This window comes from Fusarium musae, chromosome 8 (genome assembly GCF_019915245.1).
Source record: "Fusarium musae strain F31 chromosome 8, whole genome shotgun sequence".
Taxonomy (NCBI): domain Eukaryota; kingdom Fungi; phylum Ascomycota; class Sordariomycetes; order Hypocreales; family Nectriaceae; genus Fusarium; species Fusarium musae.
This window is the reverse complement of record NC_058394.1, coordinates 1105243-1122614: the sequence shown is the minus strand read 5'-3', so window position 1 is coordinate 1122614 and position 17372 is coordinate 1105243. Positions and strand designations below refer to the sequence as shown.

Below are 17372 nucleotides of genomic sequence, written 5' to 3'. Positions count from 1 at the left end.
CCAAATAGAAGCCGAAACCGGTTTTGACACAAATGAAAAAGCAGGGAGAGGAGGGAAGCAAAAGGATGGACATAACAGAAAGAAAAAGAGCAGTAGCCTCACAGCATTGGCAATCTCGTCACCAGGTAGAGTGTGCGACACTACTCGGGGTCAATAGACTCTGTCTACCGCCCGACACACCTGGGGTATAGGTCACCGCCCTTGAGAGCTGGTTCGTTCCAATTCTTGAACCGTCATTCGAGTGTTCGCTTGTTACAAGCTGCATCATGTCTGCTGGTAGTTCTGCGCCCTCGTCGTTCCACCAATAGTGCAGTACATCACTCTGCCAGCGATCAAGATCACGGATCTTGAGTCCCCGACTCTTGGTGAAGGTCGTATGGAGAAGCAGCGCATTCACTGACGATAGCCTAAGCTGGTGCAAAAGCCATCTATTAATAAAATCACCCTTGCCACCCTCACCATGATCCAGCATGAGCCGATCGATGGAATACTCTTTGGACGCGAGCTGCATGCGGCTTGGTTTCACCGGGTCAGTCACCGGTAGGGCTGCTGCTGCCTTGAGTGCATCACGCGGTGTGAGAGGAAATTCGTCAGCCATAACGTGTTCAGGCTGGCTCAGAAGAACAGGGAATGTGGAATGTGCAAGATCTGTCCGACTGCGCAGGATTACGGAAGCGTCATCGAGTTCTATGTCCTCATACCCATTTTCAGGATTGAGAAGATAAGCAACGCGTGACGACAAATGCTTCTGCATCACTCCCTTTTCCTCACACAGCTTTCGGAGATCAGTTGCTTGTTGCTGCAGGCTGGCGACACTATTGCGCATTTCTTGCTCTTCCAGCGGGAACTCGTCGAAAAATTCGATCTCAGCCTCGTTCAGCTCCATACCCGCGGCTGCCTTCATCTTTAATTCTCCCTCATGCTGCTCCTTGAGAAATAGTAGCTCGTCAAGTTCTTCCTTGGCGTTCTCAAGGTCACCGACCGCAGCCATGAGATCCAGATACTTAGGATGCAGATCCTCAGATGGGCCATCCGGAGATATGCCCATAAGATCATTGGGAATATTCTTGTCTTCCTCATGCTTTTTGTCGTCTTCAGCAGGCTGTTCGAGAGGAACGGCTTGACCAACCGCGAGCAAACTAAAGAATCGAATCTCTAGCCTGTTTAGAATTTCCTCCTCTTCGTCCAAGGTGATCTCAAGATCTTCGTAATCGTTTTCATAGGCTTGGTATTCAGTTCTCAGCCGCTGCAGTTCTGCCAGATGTCGTTCCAGAGTGGCGGGTCCTGTTACTATCTGCCCTTGTTGAGCAATCAGCATAGGCCGAACGACACCCATAAATGTATTGTCTGCATCGTCCCTCTGCCTCCTCAACTCTCTTAATCTTTTTCGCTTCTTGGCCATTTGACTCTTGATATCGTTCAATTTGACCCTTTGATCTTTGAGTTTGACCCAGAGCAGCTCCAAAGTATCCTCAGGAGGCGCAGACCCTTTCGATCGATGACTTCTGCTACCCCTGGTAGTTTCCAGGACAGGATCGAGGCTTGTGCTCAATTCCAGGCGATCTTTCGGAGCGCGATCACGCTCGTATTCAAATATCCAGTTGGTTATACGAGTTGTCATAGAAGTCTTGCGATTTCCTCCTTGTGGATTCAAGTTGGATGCTGTAGGATATAGAGGGGGAAACTGACGTGAGTTTCGGAGGACAAGAGAGTCCTCATCGGACAGAGAATCAGAGAAAGATACCTCATCATCAATTAACCGCGGGATTGTATGGTTTGAAGATTGAGAGGTAGAAGTGGTATCCCGAAGTTCGGGCTGAGTTGATGCTTTTGGGGGCAGGCGGAAGGCCAGATTACTCTTATCCCCGGACTGATGGGCGCTGTGTGGTGGCCCGAAGCTAACAAATCCTCTCGGTGGTCTCAAATTTGGTGTTTGAGTCTGAGTGGGTGCATCGCCGGGAGAATTGGGTGTAAAACTCAAGTTCACCCGAGGTGGTGGCGCCGGCAACGTCCGCTGAGAGAGACGTTGTGGAGGTGGAACCGTGTTAGGGTCATATGTGAATGGTGGACGTAGGTTTGTACTGGCGATTAAATTGCCAGGTGGTGGTTGAGGTGGAGGTGGAAGCGGCGGTAGGTAGAACGAGGGGCGACTTGACGCGTGCGGGGATGATGGTGATGATACAGTTGGAGGTCGAAGATAGAATAGAGGAGGCGGAGGAGGTGGTGGAGGAGGAGGCGGATTATCAAGATCTGGTTTCCATGGTGGAGGGGGATGAGAAGGCGGAGGCGGGCCCGACATGTCTATTACGCTGGCCTGGGTCGACGGTGCTTGATTGTTGGAAAACACCGTCTCAACTTCGGACATAGGGAAGCTCGTCGAGACATGAATCGGGTTTGATGGCGGTAGAGCATCGTGGTTCGGATAATGTCCCTCACCCTCAACCTCGTGCTGGTAGTGGGCAGTGCCATGAGTCCCAGGCACGGGAAGAGGCAAGGTCGGAGAATGAGGATATTGGTGATGCGAGTTCTGGTGGGTTCGGGCGTAGCTCGAGTGGTTGTGGTTGTCGTACGCTACAGCCTCCATCGACGTACGCAAGATCAACAGAGCTAAGATCAAGAGACGAACTCATTAGAACTGGAGGCGGCCTGTCCATTTCTCTTCTCAGATAAACGGATGCGACGATCAATGCTAGGTCGATCGTTGAGGCTCTTTGCAAAGACTGTCGACGAAAGGGAGAGGGAAAGGGAGATGACAAGGAAATGAGAACAGCCAAAGCCAGCCAGCCAGGGATTTGATTTGCTTTTTCTTCATTTGGCGAGATAGCATAACTTGGGGCGGACGACATAGCTCTCTGGCGGCTGATTTGCACGTTGGAATGAGATTGTGACACACAACAAGGTTCAGTTTCTAGGGGAAACATCCCGGCGTCCGGGGGGCAGCGGCCACTAAAGGCTAGCGACAGTTAGCGCCTGAATGTGAGGAAAAGGCATGTGGGAGCTTCTGATTTATCCATTGGCGATTACGCGACAAAGCAAGCCCAGCACTTGTCATCGCATGATCTGGACAGACCAAATAAGAACGTGACAGCAGAGCGAGGGAGGGGGAGCTTTGAGTCTACACAGATTGTGCGGGAAATGCTGGGCCAGTGATAGTGACTGTGTCAGATAATACTGGAGACTGTTAAGGAGCGGAGGTCCACTACGGGTATGCAGCCTGGATACCCAAATTACCCATAGCATCCATGGATGGGCTTATGATGTCCCGTATAAACAAAGGGTGGAGAGAAGAAGGAAGATATCCACGTCATTGGATCTTGGTAAACCGTTCAACGGACGGGAGCTTGTCAATTAAGTTACGCCTCATCGTGAGCTTGCTCCCATAACTTGACTGAGCTTGGTCACCAGACTTTTGAGGCCAGCTCAGATTCCACTAATGGTGGATGCTCAAACACACACTGTGCTCTTCAACATCCACTTATCCCGTGCTAACTTAGCCTAGCAGATGCTACTAGAGCCTCGTCGTTGTAACTCTACCTCGACACCAACAACAACAACCACCCTGCAGACATTCCCGATGGACGCCTTCCAAAATCGCTCACTCCCCTCCAATTCACCCACTTTGGTCCAATACGCTCTCGGCTTTTTGCATATTGCCCATGTCCGTTCCGTCTTGGACTGTGTATTCGAAGGAGAGGGGCGTGTCTTGCAGGTTATGTTCAGTGCCTATTCAACATGAAAAGCCCATATCATTCACTGCCTTCTGCCCTCTCGAGAGCCCACAACTCGGCGTCTCAGCAGGTGTTATCTTGGACGGAACCGCATCTCCTCCAGGCCTTTCCCTTGTTTCCCCTTCAGTTGCTTGCTCAGGGTCTCGTCATGCGAGTTTGCAGCTCGACTCCTCCGAGAACCCCTCCATGAGTCCACCTCCTCCACTTGTTGCATCCATCCCCACTCGACTCGTTCTGTTACTCGCTGGCTGATGCGCGACATTAAAGAGATGCTGGACTGCATAGTCAGAAGCGACTGATAAGCTGCGGTTGCCGCTCAGTTGTCCACCCTCTGAGCCCTTCCGGTTTCTACCTCTTGTTTCCCGTACCGATCTATTCTTCAAAGGTCTACCGGAACTGGGAGATTCTGCTGTGACTCAAAACTCCAGCTCCAGCTCCAGCTTACTTACTGACATCAGGCTGCACGCCATTCCTTCAGGCAGTCCTGCAACTCCTGCAGCCAAGCAGTTTTCCTGCCCTTCTTGTTGCTGGTATTCGGTTGTCATCATCGCGTATCCTGCGGGCAGATGCTAGGCTTCCTGTTGTACCACCACCTCGACCAACCCGCCTTCAACAACTGCCTCTGACTCCTAGTTCACCAGCACCACCACCACAAGAGGCGCACGAGATACCCCTTCAGCATACCTTATGCAACTCTGAAGCAACAATCCTAGTTTTGGCGGCAGAATCTCACCTGCCTACCCCGACCTACATACGCCACAGGCATCAAATCCCTACAGGACACTGGTCAACCTCCCCCAGACACAGGAAGCCGGTATAGCACTAAAGCAAAGACGAGACAGTCGTCTCAGCGGAATCTCTCGAGTACTTGCATCTACAACAGTCAATCCAATTCTATCTCGATCTACGCCAACGCACCCCAAGGAACCCAACGAGAGCCCGGATCTTCGTCCTCGTGCAACCAAGCTGCAGCTCCCTTATCCAGCCTCCATCCCGAATCAAGAGCTGAGCCGCATTTTTTGGTTAGCCAGCTAACTTGTCGGTTTTGCGGTTCCACTGTGCTGTACTCTTGCTTATTTCTACAAAAGCCCCCAACCCACCATCTCCCCAGTTGTCGGTACCGCTTTACTTCAGTTCGTTACTCAGTTCGTTACGTTCTGAACAACTACCGAGGCCTCGAGTTTTGGAGGCGAAAGAACTCATAATTCTTTACATCAAACACTTCCTTTTTTCTAGTGGTGCAAAAAATATTTATGCATTCTTTGCACGTTTGACCTTTGACGTTTCGCATATTGGTTACTGTGGTATCATATATCCACATCAGTTTTCACACTTGGAGTGGGTATCAACTACATACCTATCTTAACCTCCTCCTCGTTGAACATATTTATTTCAAAATCTGCAATCGATTCGTGGTATTTAGACGTGTTGCTTGCATGCGCAAAATGCTACTATGTATCAAACAAGCAGACCAGGATGGAGCGCGTGGTCTAGTTGGATATGGAATCCAGACTACCAGCAATATTATCGCCAAAGAGTAGACGCTGCCGGTGTGTATTTCTACATAATCTTCCCATCTCTCTTCCAGACTTACTAACCAAAGTCACGTAGGCAACTCGGATATTCAATGGCAGAGCGAATTTGAGTCTGCTCAGAATAGAGAGGTCCCCCGAACTCCTGTGCAAGTCCCTGCACAAGTTCAACAGATGGACCAGGTGGACCAGGTGGACCAGATGACCCAGCAGTTTGGTTCAGTCAACATACAGAGCCCTGAACAAGCGGCTGGAGACGAGCACGACAGTACGTTATGCCCTGTGTTGGTCCCCTAATCTTTCAGCACAAGCCCCTTGGCTCCCTTCCACCTGGTCGGCTCTAAAATGTACTAACGTACTGGATGGTATAGATAATGAATATGTCACGGGCGGCTCATCGTCGAGAGTAAAATCCAAATCATCGAGGTCGCATAGCAGTTCATCAAAGTCGAAATCGAAACCGTCCAAGTCCTCTAGTGGGAAAGGCAAGGCACCCGCTCAGGAATCCATTGACGAGGTTGATGAACACGGTTATGAAAACCGTCATAGCCAACGGAGACCATCTGCATCTACAACCACTCAGCAAACAGAACAAACCTGTAAGTAAGCGGAGAGTTGACGGCATCCTGGTGGGAAATATCGCTAAACTAGCCAGATTATGACCCGAATACTGGCCAGTATTACATATTAACACAACCTACTCAAGGTATGTTAAATGCTCTATCGCAACCTGAGTATTAGTATTGACGGACCTTACTCAACCACAGGAGATCCTGCATCCAACCAGCCCTATCCAAGCGGCTCAGCCGAGGGGGAAGACCCAGAGCTTCAGGCAGCCCTTGCTCAAAGTCGACAGTATTCGCGAGATCAATACCGAGGTGGCGAGTCGTCATCGGCTGCATACACCCCCTATGGTACGTGACTTGGATGCTGAACTGTAATTTAATTTGAGATTTCTAACGCCCATAGTAGCTCAAGACGAGGAAGAGGATCCTGGGCCAGCCGTGGCCTCCACCAACCAAGAGCACATTGTAGGCACTGGTGGTGAAACAGAGACTCTGGATCCACGTATGATTATTTGCTATATTTAACGCAGGGCCAAACTAACTTGATGCTAGGGTATCGTGTTGCACAGTCTCATATGTTCCAACCCGGCGAGGTAAGCTGACCTACCCAGACTCTAGAACTATGCTAACCGCCCGGCAGGTCTTCAAAGTCCTCTGGCCAGAACCAGCAGGAGGAGGCAGTGTAGTTGAAGAAACGGTCTATCGCGATCGATACGGCGGCCAAATATTTGTTCATTTCCGTCGGTTCATCGTGGTCGCAAACGATCGTGGCCACTGCACTTGCATGTAAGTGTCGTGTCCCGTCAGCGCTTGAGCCCGGAATCGTGCTAACATTCTAGACCTATCTCTACGTATGGTAAAAAGGGCTGTAAAAAGAGTGGCGTCAAGGCTGAACAACACGGAATTGTTGTTGAAAGCAGCAATCGAAACCCCACTGCCCTACCTGGCGAGCCAGAGCTTGGATATCCTCCTGTTCGTGTGCACATCCACGAGCCGGATGAGCGAATCGCAAAAGAGTCTCGAGTTAATTACTCAAAACTCACGACGGTAGAACATAACGTCAAAGTGCTCTTCATCGGTCGAGTGGTGACCTCAGATTGGGATACTGTCACCGAAGCGGTCAACACTAGCTGGGCGAAGAAGACGCATGTAAAGAAGAAGCATCGCAGATCATGATCCTGCGAACAGCTCTAACATTCACGTTTCAAGGTGCCTGTGTGAGCAGGTCCCTACATCGGGTGTCATGTCATCAATGACACCTGCATATATACGTTCCTCAGGAGCAGCCAGTTTCTCTGGCATGCACCTGCGAAACTTGTCTCGGCAGCTTCGCAATCTCGAGACAGATACGGCATGGGTTATGCTCGGCGTTCCAAACATGCTGCCTGAAGTATCATGGTAGCTTCCTGATTGGAAGCCGAACACCCTCGCAAGTGGCGCGCAGTTCACCAATGTGCGTTTACACACAAGGCATCCATTTTCTTCTTGTTCTTGGTTCGGACTTTTGCATTATTCTTTTTCTCTCAACGTCTTCAACAATTTGGGAAGTGTTTCTAAGTACTCTATTATGTTGGACAAGATCTTTTTATATAACTTGACAGCAAGATTTGGTGGAACAGCACACAACTCCTGATATGTTGATACAGATATGCTTGAAATCTGATGAGTTTGGTTTTTTTCTTTTTGTTTAATTGTTTTCTCACTCCTTCTCTTGTTCAGTTTTGAGATAGTCTTGCAGAGACTTGTCGATGGTTTTAATGAAAGATATGATCCATAAGGACTTGGCTGGGTTTTATGATGCGTTGCAAATGCCTGGTTGGCATCACAATCTTTTACGAGGGGTGTCTCTTTGGTACGAGTCCGGTGCAGATATCAGAATGAATACACGAATCTATGCCTCCAAGATGGTTTCTTATTATATATGAATGAATGAATGAATGAGTGAGTGAATGAGTGAGTGAGGTTACCGAGATAGACCCACCCACCGGACGTCGAGCCTCGGCATCTTTTTCCCCGCAACCGGAGGCTTGATTAATGAACCCCCGGACCTACCCCAGCCCAGTCAAAACTCCGAGGCTCGACGCTCGTCACCAAGATCAAGGGGAGACGTTGCTAACCAATTCTCTTTCCTATAAAAGACCTCTTCATCCTTCGATATCCCAGTGAAATATTCCTACTTCGACCTCATTGTAAAAGTTGTAGGATTATTCCATCGAACCACACGACCCCTTATACGTCATCCCTTGCACCCTTGTACTTACTATTTACTTCCATTTTCACAACCACAACCACAAGTACAACCACACAAACACAATGGCTGAAGCTCAGTTGGAAGATTTCCCTTCGCTCTTCTCCCTGAAGGGCAAGGTCGCTGTCATCACCGGCGGCTCTCGCGGCCTGGGTCTGCACGCAGCTTCAGCGCAAGTCATTCATTGCGATTTATCTTCAAACGCGACTGACCTTGTCTCAGATTCCTCCAAGCGGGCGCTTCAAAGGTCTTCATCTCATCCCGTAAGGCCGCTGCCTGTGAAGAAGCGTGCAAAGCTCTCAATGCTCTCCCCAACCTTGCACCCGGTGCTGTGGCCATCTCAGTTCCCGCAGACTCATCCAAGTTCGAGGGCGTAGAGAGTCTTCTCGCCCAAGTCAAGAAGCACACTGATCGCGTCGACATCCTCCTCGCAAATGCTGGAGCTACATGGGGCGAGCAGTTTGACACGCACCCTGACTCTGCTTTTGCCAAGGTCATGGACCTCAATGTCAAGGCTGTTTTCAACACAATCCGTCTTTTCACACCACTCCTCGAGAAGAGCGCGTCTCTTCAGGATCCTAGCCGTGTGATTATCACTGCCAGTGTTGCAGGACTTGGTGTCGGCACAATTGGAAAGCAGGGCACATATGGCTACTCCGCCAGCAAGGCTGCTGTGCTGCATCTGGGACGCAACATTGCCATGGAGCTGGGACCTAGACACATCACCGTCAACTCCATCTGCCCTGGCTTCTTCCCTAGCAAGATGTCCAATGGTCTACTTGAGATGTCCGGTGGTGCTGAGGAGATTGCAAACAGCAACCCCATGCGCCGACTGGGCAAGCCTGAGGACATTGCTGGTGTGGTTGTTTACCTCGCTAGTCGGGCAGGATCTCATGTTAATGGTGAGACGATTGCTATTGATGGCGGTGCCCTGTGGCAGCGAGGCGAGCTCATGGTCGAGTCTAAGCCAAAGCTGTAGGGGCAATGGATGCGAAATGTATGATAGAGAATGTCCCTTCATTTATGGGGACCTAAGCAGAAGGCAAATACCTCTTGATGTCTATTTATTTATTTTATCTGTACACCAGCCTCGATATTATTGGTTGATCATCATGAACTCCCCTGCTCTAATGGCTTTCGAGCCATCCAAGTACTTGCTCTATACGTTGACTGCAAAAGACTATCAGGATCATGAATATACGGTGCATGAACACCAGTCTTGTGCCACTCAACAACAAATCCCATCTTCTCTAACAGTGCAACGACTTCATCGTCGGCCAGCTCGAAACTTCCTGGATCAGCGATGCCCGATGAACTCTTCGGGTCATGCTCTGCTTCACCATCTTGTCCATGAGTACCCGGCGCATTGTTCTCGAAATGCCATAGTAGTGGCCCCACGTTGATGAGAACACCCCCAGGCCGAAGACAGTGCCGTATGACCTCCAGGTACCGGATCAGATTGGGTGCTGTGTCGAGGAAGAAGACACTTGCCACAGCATCATACTGTGCTTCATGGTCTTCATTAGAATAGAGGCAGAGAAAGTCGGCGGCGCACATGGACATTTCTCCAGGATTGGGCGCGGCGGCTAGAACGGAGGCAGGATGGATGTCCGGGACGCTATAGCTTCTAAGGTGGTTCGCTCGGGTGAGGTGGTTGGAGAAACTATGGACCCAGGGGTAAATAGTATGTTGTTCGGCCGCAGGACAATAGTTTAGAATGTATGATGAGGCGAGGAGTTGATGATAGGAGATCTCGTTGCCTTCAGCTGTGTATCCATTCGCGACCAGATCGAATACCAATCTTCCTAGACCTGCGCCTGGTACCAATACGCTGAGAGGGGATCTATCCGGATATCTCTCCTTTTCTGCCGCAAGAGCTTTCATGATGGGGCCATAGCTAGCTTCTCTCTCCACAGCCCCCGCCTCAGTCCAGTCTCTATAGAACTGGCGAATAGTACTCCTCGCCTTGTCAACATCAGAGTGCTTGGCGACGCCGGCCCATTCCTGAGGCATCTTGGGTTCAGGGTCTTCAGGATCTGTCGTCATCATTCGAAATGACTGGAGGCCAATACGGGCAATGGTTCGAGCCAGCTCAGCATTCTCATCAATTGCATCATCAGTCTTCTCCAGAGTGTCTAGGAAGTTGAACGGCGGGGCAGCTAAGAGTTTCCATTGTTCTTGAGGAAGAGCATAGAAGGCTTGACGACGAAGGTGTGTGACGTTGAAGTGGGATACTTTTGCGTATTGGCTATTGAAAGTTCAGTATGAGGAACAGTACCCTTGAATCAGATTGTATATCGCTTTGAATAGATGCTGAAGGTCTTATATGGGTTGCCAACAGAGAGCGAGGAGAAATGGTCCGACTCAAGTGAGTTTCTTAGGATAACTCACAAGAATGAATCCAAGGCGCTGAATATAACTCGAACCTCTTCAGGATCTTCAGCATTATCCTCTACTCCAGCCCATGCACTGTCATCTGGGACGATTTCGATGTGGTGGCCATCTTCAGATCCGGCCATACCGTACGGCTTAGAAATGGATTTTGATATGCTGCGTTTAAGTAAGGGTCATGGAGGGGTAGAGAGGAATGCTGAGGGTATAGCACAAGGGTCAATTTTTTTTTGTTATTCCGTAAACCCTGCTCTTAGAAGTGACTTGGTGAGCTTGAGAAAGAGTGAGATTGGAAATTGATGAAAAGATCAGAATGGACTCATGCCGTTGACTTTCTACAAGTTGACAATGATTTATGCGGGCCTGCTCCGAATGAGTTTGCGTGGGGAGGAGATCATGTGATTGCGGCTTTGAGCAAATCGACGACTTAGATTAAGCATCATATCAAAGTGAAATAGCATCTTATCGGCTTGTCATTTGCCGTCTGATTGTTGTGTTATTGTCAGTAAGTGCAATCTGGGTATTATTGTTTTGGCTGCAAATTTGTTAACCTCTTCAGTTACGTCAGACACTCAGACGAAACACTGATTTCTACTTCACCTCACAACACACACACCAAACCAAGCACTCAGAGCTACCAAAGACTCTTACTCGCCGTCGTGGGGTCGAGAGATTTCTGCTAAGCCAAGAGACAAAAGTGATACTTCCCCATAAGACACATCATGGCTACAGACGTAATCGAGCTCTCTGTACCCCTCCCCCGCTCTCTAGACACCCGCATCTACCTCCGCCTTTCCACCAAAGCAAAGTCCATTGTGCTATTCCTCACAACAGCAACACAAGACGAGCTCGCCACTCCTGTCTCTATGGGCTCTTTTGTCTACGCTCTGCCCAACGTGAGTACGGCCCGTTTCTGTTCCGGTAATACTTCGCTGACCTTCCTAGCGGCTTGACCAGGCACAGCCATTATCTACCACGCTCTATTCTTCAGAGGCGTCATTGGAGTTTACAACACGCTTGGCGAAGCTTTTGGCTCGGAAATCACAGCTCCCGGTGTACGTCACTAACTCGATTAGTTTTGCTAATGCGGGTATGGGAGGCACGGTGGAAGAGGAGATGGAGGCCTTCAAGACCATTGTTCAGGTTGTGTCAGAGAGGCTACAGCTATCGGGCCCCAAGCCAACGGCGGCCTGATAGGACATGGATAACTTACCTGCAACTAGGTCAAGGAATACGAAGTTCTAAGACTTAACAAATGACTATCTTGGAAGAAGAGCCACGGACTTGCATCACCCACCACCTTAGCCTCTCCGTCAATACCTGATACCCATCCTAGGAACTCTCACCGACAGAACCAGGACCACTCAGAATTATGGTGCACAGCTTCATTCATGTCACCGAGTAACATAGCTGTCAAGAGAGTCCTGGGAGAATTGCGGCATGGACCACAAACAATCCCGGATGAATCCGCAGTGGCACACAGAGGCAGACAGCTTGAGGCAAATGTTTGTCACCAGGCGGGATTGCGCGTGTAACGCCATTAGACCCAATCCTTCTGTTCTTGTGCTGAGGAGGCATGTTATCGTTGTGCCTTTTTTTTTAAATAGATATTACACCAAAGAGAAACAATAAAGGGTCTGTGAGTACACGAGTTATCTATCTCGCCTCCACGACCACGGCTTCCAATGCTTCAGGACTTTGTATTCCCAAATTACTTGGCCAAGGCGACCAGACCTCGCCATGTTCCTCGGGCATAAGCCAGCGGCAGACCGCTTTATTGCGATAGCGACTGGCCAGGAAATAGAGTCGCACAAGTAATACACGAAGTTCAGGCTGGTGCAACACCAAGCTGCGCGGCACTTACGACGAGACTGATCCCGCAGTGACGCTTTGGTGAAACTGGACTATCAGATGAAGGGTGATACTCTAGGTAGCTTATCGTTTCATACGGGAGACTACCTAGGCAAGAAACCAGCTAAACATGGATGTTGGTCTGGATATTTGACTTTGGCTTTCCAGATTTGCAAATATGGCCTGAGTCTGAACACAGTATTACGGGTAGCTCAAGGCCGTTGGATGCTGTCTCAGGCAGGGCCGCGGTCCGTTGCAGGCGTTAATATGAATGGATGAATCAGAGCCATATCGATTTTGTTGAAAGGGTTGGATAAAGGGTTCATACAAGCGGCTAAGTATTTCGTCTCGTCGACTCTTCTAACCAGCCACGCATGAGACGAGACGAACGAACGAACGGTATATAAGATGACAACATTTCTTTCTTCAGTTTATTCTAGCTCCGGCAATCCCCGCAGCAAAGAAAAAGAGCCCACTCTTGCATTGGATTTCTTCAGTGACAAATTTTCTCGGTTTCTGCGGGCGGGTTATCGTTATCGCACCCCGCGCCACTAGAAACCTAGATTGGCACGGCCTTATTGGGTGTTTCAGGCTACTTTACAGTGCGTCTGATACGTGACATGCCCATTGTGTCTCTCATCTCGCCATCGCTAGTCTCAAAGGGGCAATTTCTTGGTTGAATGCCCTTGACCTTGAGCCTCCGCTCTCTCCTCGAAACTACACCAAAATCTTTGTCCCCTACTCTTGGTGGGTTGCTGAGCTTCTTCAACTCTAACTCGAGAGATCTGCATCATCCTCTCATCCTTGATTGTCTTTTTCTTTGCAGCTGCGTTTCAAGACGCACAGCGTTTTTTAATCCTTTTCTTTGATATTACCATCAGGATCGCGATAAGCAATCGCGAGGAACCAAGGCGAGGCTGCTAGGCGTCTTCAGACAGTCAGAAACAAGGTGAGTAGACTTGAGTTGACTTGAGCTTTGCAGTGTGGCCCCACGGTGTTGCACATCCCTGTATCGGAGGGGCACATTCGCTTCTCGCCCACTACCATCCTATACGACGACGGACGGAGGTTCTATCCCACTATACATACAAGCAAGAGTCCACCGCTGGTCTCTCGTCTCTCGTCTCTCCCCTCTTCCAGACTCCTTCACAATTGCCATCTCTATCTTGCCCTGACTGGCTCAAGGTTTGCGCATTGCTGACTGTTGACGAGTAGGAGCTGTGGAGCTTAGCTCATGTGAAAGTCGTTCACAAAGTTTCCATCTCGCTTCTGCGCCCCTCTTCTCTACATCCGCCTTCTGCGACGTTCAGAGACGTTGTCAACACTACCGCAGCTATGTCCTCCTGGGAACCCGCCCCCGATTCGCTGCAGCAGCTTGCTGCTTGCCTCAAAGACTCCCTCAGTGGTTTCGACAAGAGTGCTCAGAAGCAGGCTGACTTGGTAAGACTTTACTTGTCAATCGCAATTCATGCGCCGCCTCTCAGCTAATCATCCTTTGCAGATGCTTCAACAAGCCAAGAATTCCCCCGATATCAACAACTATCTCGCATACCTCTTCTCAAGCTCTTCGCCTCCCAATGGCCTTCAATTTTCGGAGCAAGATTTCCACCTCGTGCGCTCCGCCGCTGGCATCATGCTCAAGAATAATGTTCGAACCGAATGGAAGACCATCCCCGAATCCAACCTCCAGCTCATCAAGCTCGCGGTCCCAATGTGCCTGCAAGACAAAAACTCCCAGATCCGCAACTTTGCTGGAAATATTGCTACCGAAATTGTCCGCCGTGGAGGCTTGCTCAGCTGGCCGGAATTACTTCCTCAGCTCCTCGACTTGGTCGGTAACACATCTGGTCAAACTTCGAATGAGGCGCAAGAGGGTGCTATGTCTGCTCTGGCCAAGATCTGCGAGGACAACTTCCGTCAGTTGACCAAGGAAGTCAATGGCCAGCGACCCCTCAATTATGTTCTTCCCCATTTTATCGCGGCCACCAAGAGCCCTCTGCCCAAGGTCAGGGCTGGCGCGCTGACTGCCATCAATGTCTTCACACCTCGGGAATCACAGGCCATGCTTAACTCCATCGATGACCTCCTCCAGCATCTGTTTGTTCTGGCCAGCGATGACAATGTCGATGTTCGACGACAAGTTTGTCGTGCCTTTGTTCACCTAGTTGAGACGCGACCCGACAAGCTCCAGCCGCACATTAGTGGCCTCGTCGACTATATAATATCCCAGCAGAAAGGCGACGATGAGGACTTGGCCTGCGAAGCGGCCGAATTCTGGCTCGCCGTGGGAGAACATGACAATTTGTGGAGGGCATTGGAGCCGTACATCAATAAGATTATTCCTGTCCTTCTCGAGTGCATGGTCTACAGTGGAGAGGACATTGCCCTCCTTGGAGGTGCTTCAGATGACGAGGAGGAGGAGGATCGTGAAGAGGATATCCGCCCTGCATTTGCCAAGAAGGCCCTTGCACGAAAGGCCAACGGTGAGGTCAGCGAATCCGCAGATCAAGCCCAGAATGGAAATGGCTTCGAGAAGCTCGGTGGAATGGACGACGATACCGAGGAGGGAGAAATCGATGACTACGATGACGGTGATGACGCCAACCCTGACGAGCGATGGACCATCCGCAAGTGCTCCGCCGCCGCTCTCGATGTTTTCGCCCGCGACTTCCAATCTCCTGTTTTCGAGGCCATCTTCCCCTATCTGTCACAGCATCTGAAGCACGACGAGTGGCCTCAGCGAGAAGCCGCTGTTCTCGCGTTAGGTGCCGTTGCTGATGGATGCATGGACGTTGTTGTCCCTCACTTGCCTGAGCTCGTGCCTTACCTCATCTCTCTTCTCGAGGACTCGGAGCCTGTTGTGAGACAGATCACCTGCTGGACCCTTGGTCGATATTCGGCATGGGCTGCCAATCTGGAGGATACAAATAAGGATCAGTTCTTCCTTCCTTTGATGGACGGTATCCTCCGCCATATGTTGGATAAGAACAAGAAAGTACAAGAAGCTGCTGCATCGGCATTCGCCAACCTCGAGGAGAAGGCAGGTAAGATCCTTGAGCCTTACTGTGGCCCCATTATCCAGCAATTCGTCCATTGCTTTGCCAAGTACAAGGATCGCAACATGTACATCCTTTACGACTGTGTACAGACACTGGCAGAGCATATTGGACCTGCCATGGCCGCACCTGAGCTGTCTGGCAAGCTGATGCCTGCCTTGATCGACCGATACAACCGTGTATCAGACCAGTCACGGGAGCTGTTCCCTCTGCTAGAGTGCCTCTCTTATGTGGCGATGGCACTCGGTGATGCGTTCGCTCCCTATGCTGAGCCTATCTTCCTTCGATGTGTCAACATCATTCACGTCAATCTTGAGCAGACTTTGGCCGCTGCTGGTAACCCCATAATTGACCAGCCTGACAAGGATTTCCTGGTAACAAGTTTGGACCTTCTTAGTGCTATCGTTCAAGCTCTCAACGACGATAAGTCGGCTGCGCTGGTCAAGAGCTCTCAACAGTCCTTCTTTGAGCTCCTCAGCTTCTGCATGGAGGACCCCAGTGACGAAGTTCGACAATCTGCTTATGCACTGTTGGGAGATTGCGCTAGATACGTCTATCCCCTACTACAGCCATACCTTGGTACAATTATCCCCATCCTGCTGAAGCAGCTTGATATGGACAGCGTCCTCGATGAGGATATGGATAGTGGGTTTGGCGTCGTCAACAATGCCTGCTGGTCGGTTGGCGAAATTTCAATGCAACACAAGGAGCACATGGGTCCATGGGTTCAAGAGCTTCTCCAACGGTTTGTTGAGATCATGACCAACCCTCGTGTTCCCAAAGCGCTGAACGAAAATGCTGCCATGGCTTTGGGACGCCTCGGCCTCGAGAACTCGGAACAGCTTGGACCTCATCTTTCAACTTTTGCAGAGGAATGGATCAGCATCATGAATGAGGTCGATGCAACTGAGGAGAAGGCGACGGCTTTCAAGGGATTCTCTATGATCGTGGGACGAAACCCCCAGGCCATGGAAAAGGAGTTGCTCAACTATTTCACGGCCATTGCCCGTTATCGTGACATCGACTTGAAGAGCCCAGTCAGGCAGGAGTTGCATGATGTCTTCCAAAAGGTCAGTGCCTACTGCATTGCAATTGTTTCTTCATCACATAAGCTAACGTCTTTCAGGTCATCGATATCTACAAACAAATAATTCCAGAGTTTAGCAACTTTGTTGGCCAGATGCAGCAACGAGACCGACAAAATTTGGAGTCGCATTACACTCTGTAGTATGGGATGGCGACTGATCTCGGTCTTCTTATTTCTTGAAGGAATGACTCAAGGGTGGCAGTGGGAGTGGCTCGTCGTTATTACATAGTTATAGATAGCACTGATTCTTTTTATCGCAGTAGATAGCATGGTGCAGGTTGCATGGCGAAGTTCAAGGGGGTTTATGAAAAGTCTTGGAGCCATTTTGATTGATGTTGAATGATGGTATGAACTGACGAGGGTCGCAGTGCGACATTGACATTGGGAGGAGGACGAGATACCTGAGGGAAGCTGGAACTGGGAAATGGGATTGGGAGAATGGCGACATGTTATGCCATGAGTAGATAGAAGTACTCGGATTCATGGGCGGAGTTGATGGGCATTTATGGGGTCCGAGTTAGATAGATAGGCTACTTTATTATGCTGCTGCAAGCTGGAGCAATGTCACTCAAGTGTAGAAGATCACCAGGTGGAAGGTAATATCACTGTAGCAGTTGAATCCCAGAGTTATCTCGTCACCATCTTGTCACATTGCAATATCAGGCACCTAATCAAATTTCAAGTCTCAACGACGGTATTTTGGATCCTTTGCGCTAAAGCACCTACAACTAAACTTATTGGCAACTTGTGAATTGGCTTGGAAGAAATTGGTGATACTGTAGGGTAGCCATTGCCAACCACGACCAACAAGGAGAGAAATATGTCGGTATCAGTTCCAAGCTACAGCATAAGAAACGTTGCATCGTCCCTCATATCAAGCACATGACTATCGTCTTAGTTGACTAATGAGTCG

The 17372-nt window shown here is 49.8% G+C and overlaps 6 protein-coding genes across 6 annotated transcripts; 4 read left to right on the top strand and 2 right to left on the bottom strand.

Annotated features, from left to right (window-relative positions):
- Positions 1-118: 118 nt before the first annotated feature.
- J7337_010599 (uncharacterized protein) lies at positions 119-2299 on the bottom strand (the record flags this gene model as incomplete). The annotated part of the gene is made up of 2 exons (XM_044828174.1): positions 119-1662; positions 1690-2299. The coding sequence occupies 2 exons, from the start codon at positions 2297-2299 to the stop codon at positions 119-121; spliced, it is 2154 nt and encodes a 717-aa protein (XP_044676728.1).
- Positions 2300-5434: 3135 nt separating this feature from the next.
- J7337_010598 (uncharacterized protein) lies at positions 5435-7002 on the top strand (the record flags this gene model as incomplete). The annotated part of the gene is made up of 8 exons (XM_044828173.1): positions 5435-5528; positions 5632-5859; positions 5916-5966; positions 6028-6174; positions 6230-6328; positions 6379-6419; positions 6467-6612; positions 6666-7002. The coding sequence occupies 8 exons, from the start codon at positions 5435-5437 to the stop codon at positions 7000-7002; spliced, it is 1143 nt and encodes a 380-aa protein (XP_044676727.1).
- A 1137-nt stretch (positions 7003-8139) lies between these two features.
- On the top strand, positions 8140-9053 carry J7337_010597 (uncharacterized protein; the record flags this gene model as incomplete). Its single annotated transcript, XM_044828172.1, has 2 exons — positions 8140-8227; positions 8308-9053. The coding sequence occupies 2 exons, from the start codon at positions 8140-8142 to the stop codon at positions 9051-9053; spliced, it is 834 nt and encodes a 277-aa protein (XP_044676726.1).
- Positions 9054-9184: 131 nt separating this feature from the next.
- Positions 9185-10593, bottom strand: J7337_010596 (uncharacterized protein; the record flags this gene model as incomplete). Its single annotated transcript, XM_044828171.1, has 2 exons — positions 9185-10322; positions 10466-10593. The coding sequence occupies 2 exons, from the start codon at positions 10591-10593 to the stop codon at positions 9185-9187; spliced, it is 1266 nt and encodes a 421-aa protein (XP_044676725.1).
- A 594-nt stretch (positions 10594-11187) lies between these two features.
- On the top strand, positions 11188-11659 carry J7337_010595 (uncharacterized protein; the record flags this gene model as incomplete). The annotated part of the gene is made up of 2 exons (XM_044828170.1): positions 11188-11361; positions 11411-11659. 2 exons carry the CDS (start codon positions 11188-11190, stop codon positions 11657-11659), a joined length of 423 nt encoding a protein of 140 aa, XP_044676724.1.
- Positions 11660-13651: 1992 nt separating this feature from the next.
- On the top strand, positions 13652-16600 carry J7337_010594 (uncharacterized protein; the record flags this gene model as incomplete). Its single annotated transcript, XM_044828169.1, has 3 exons — positions 13652-13756; positions 13818-16442; positions 16499-16600. The coding sequence occupies 3 exons, from the start codon at positions 13652-13654 to the stop codon at positions 16598-16600; spliced, it is 2832 nt and encodes a 943-aa protein (XP_044676723.1).
- Between the last annotated feature and the right edge of the window lie 772 nt (positions 16601-17372).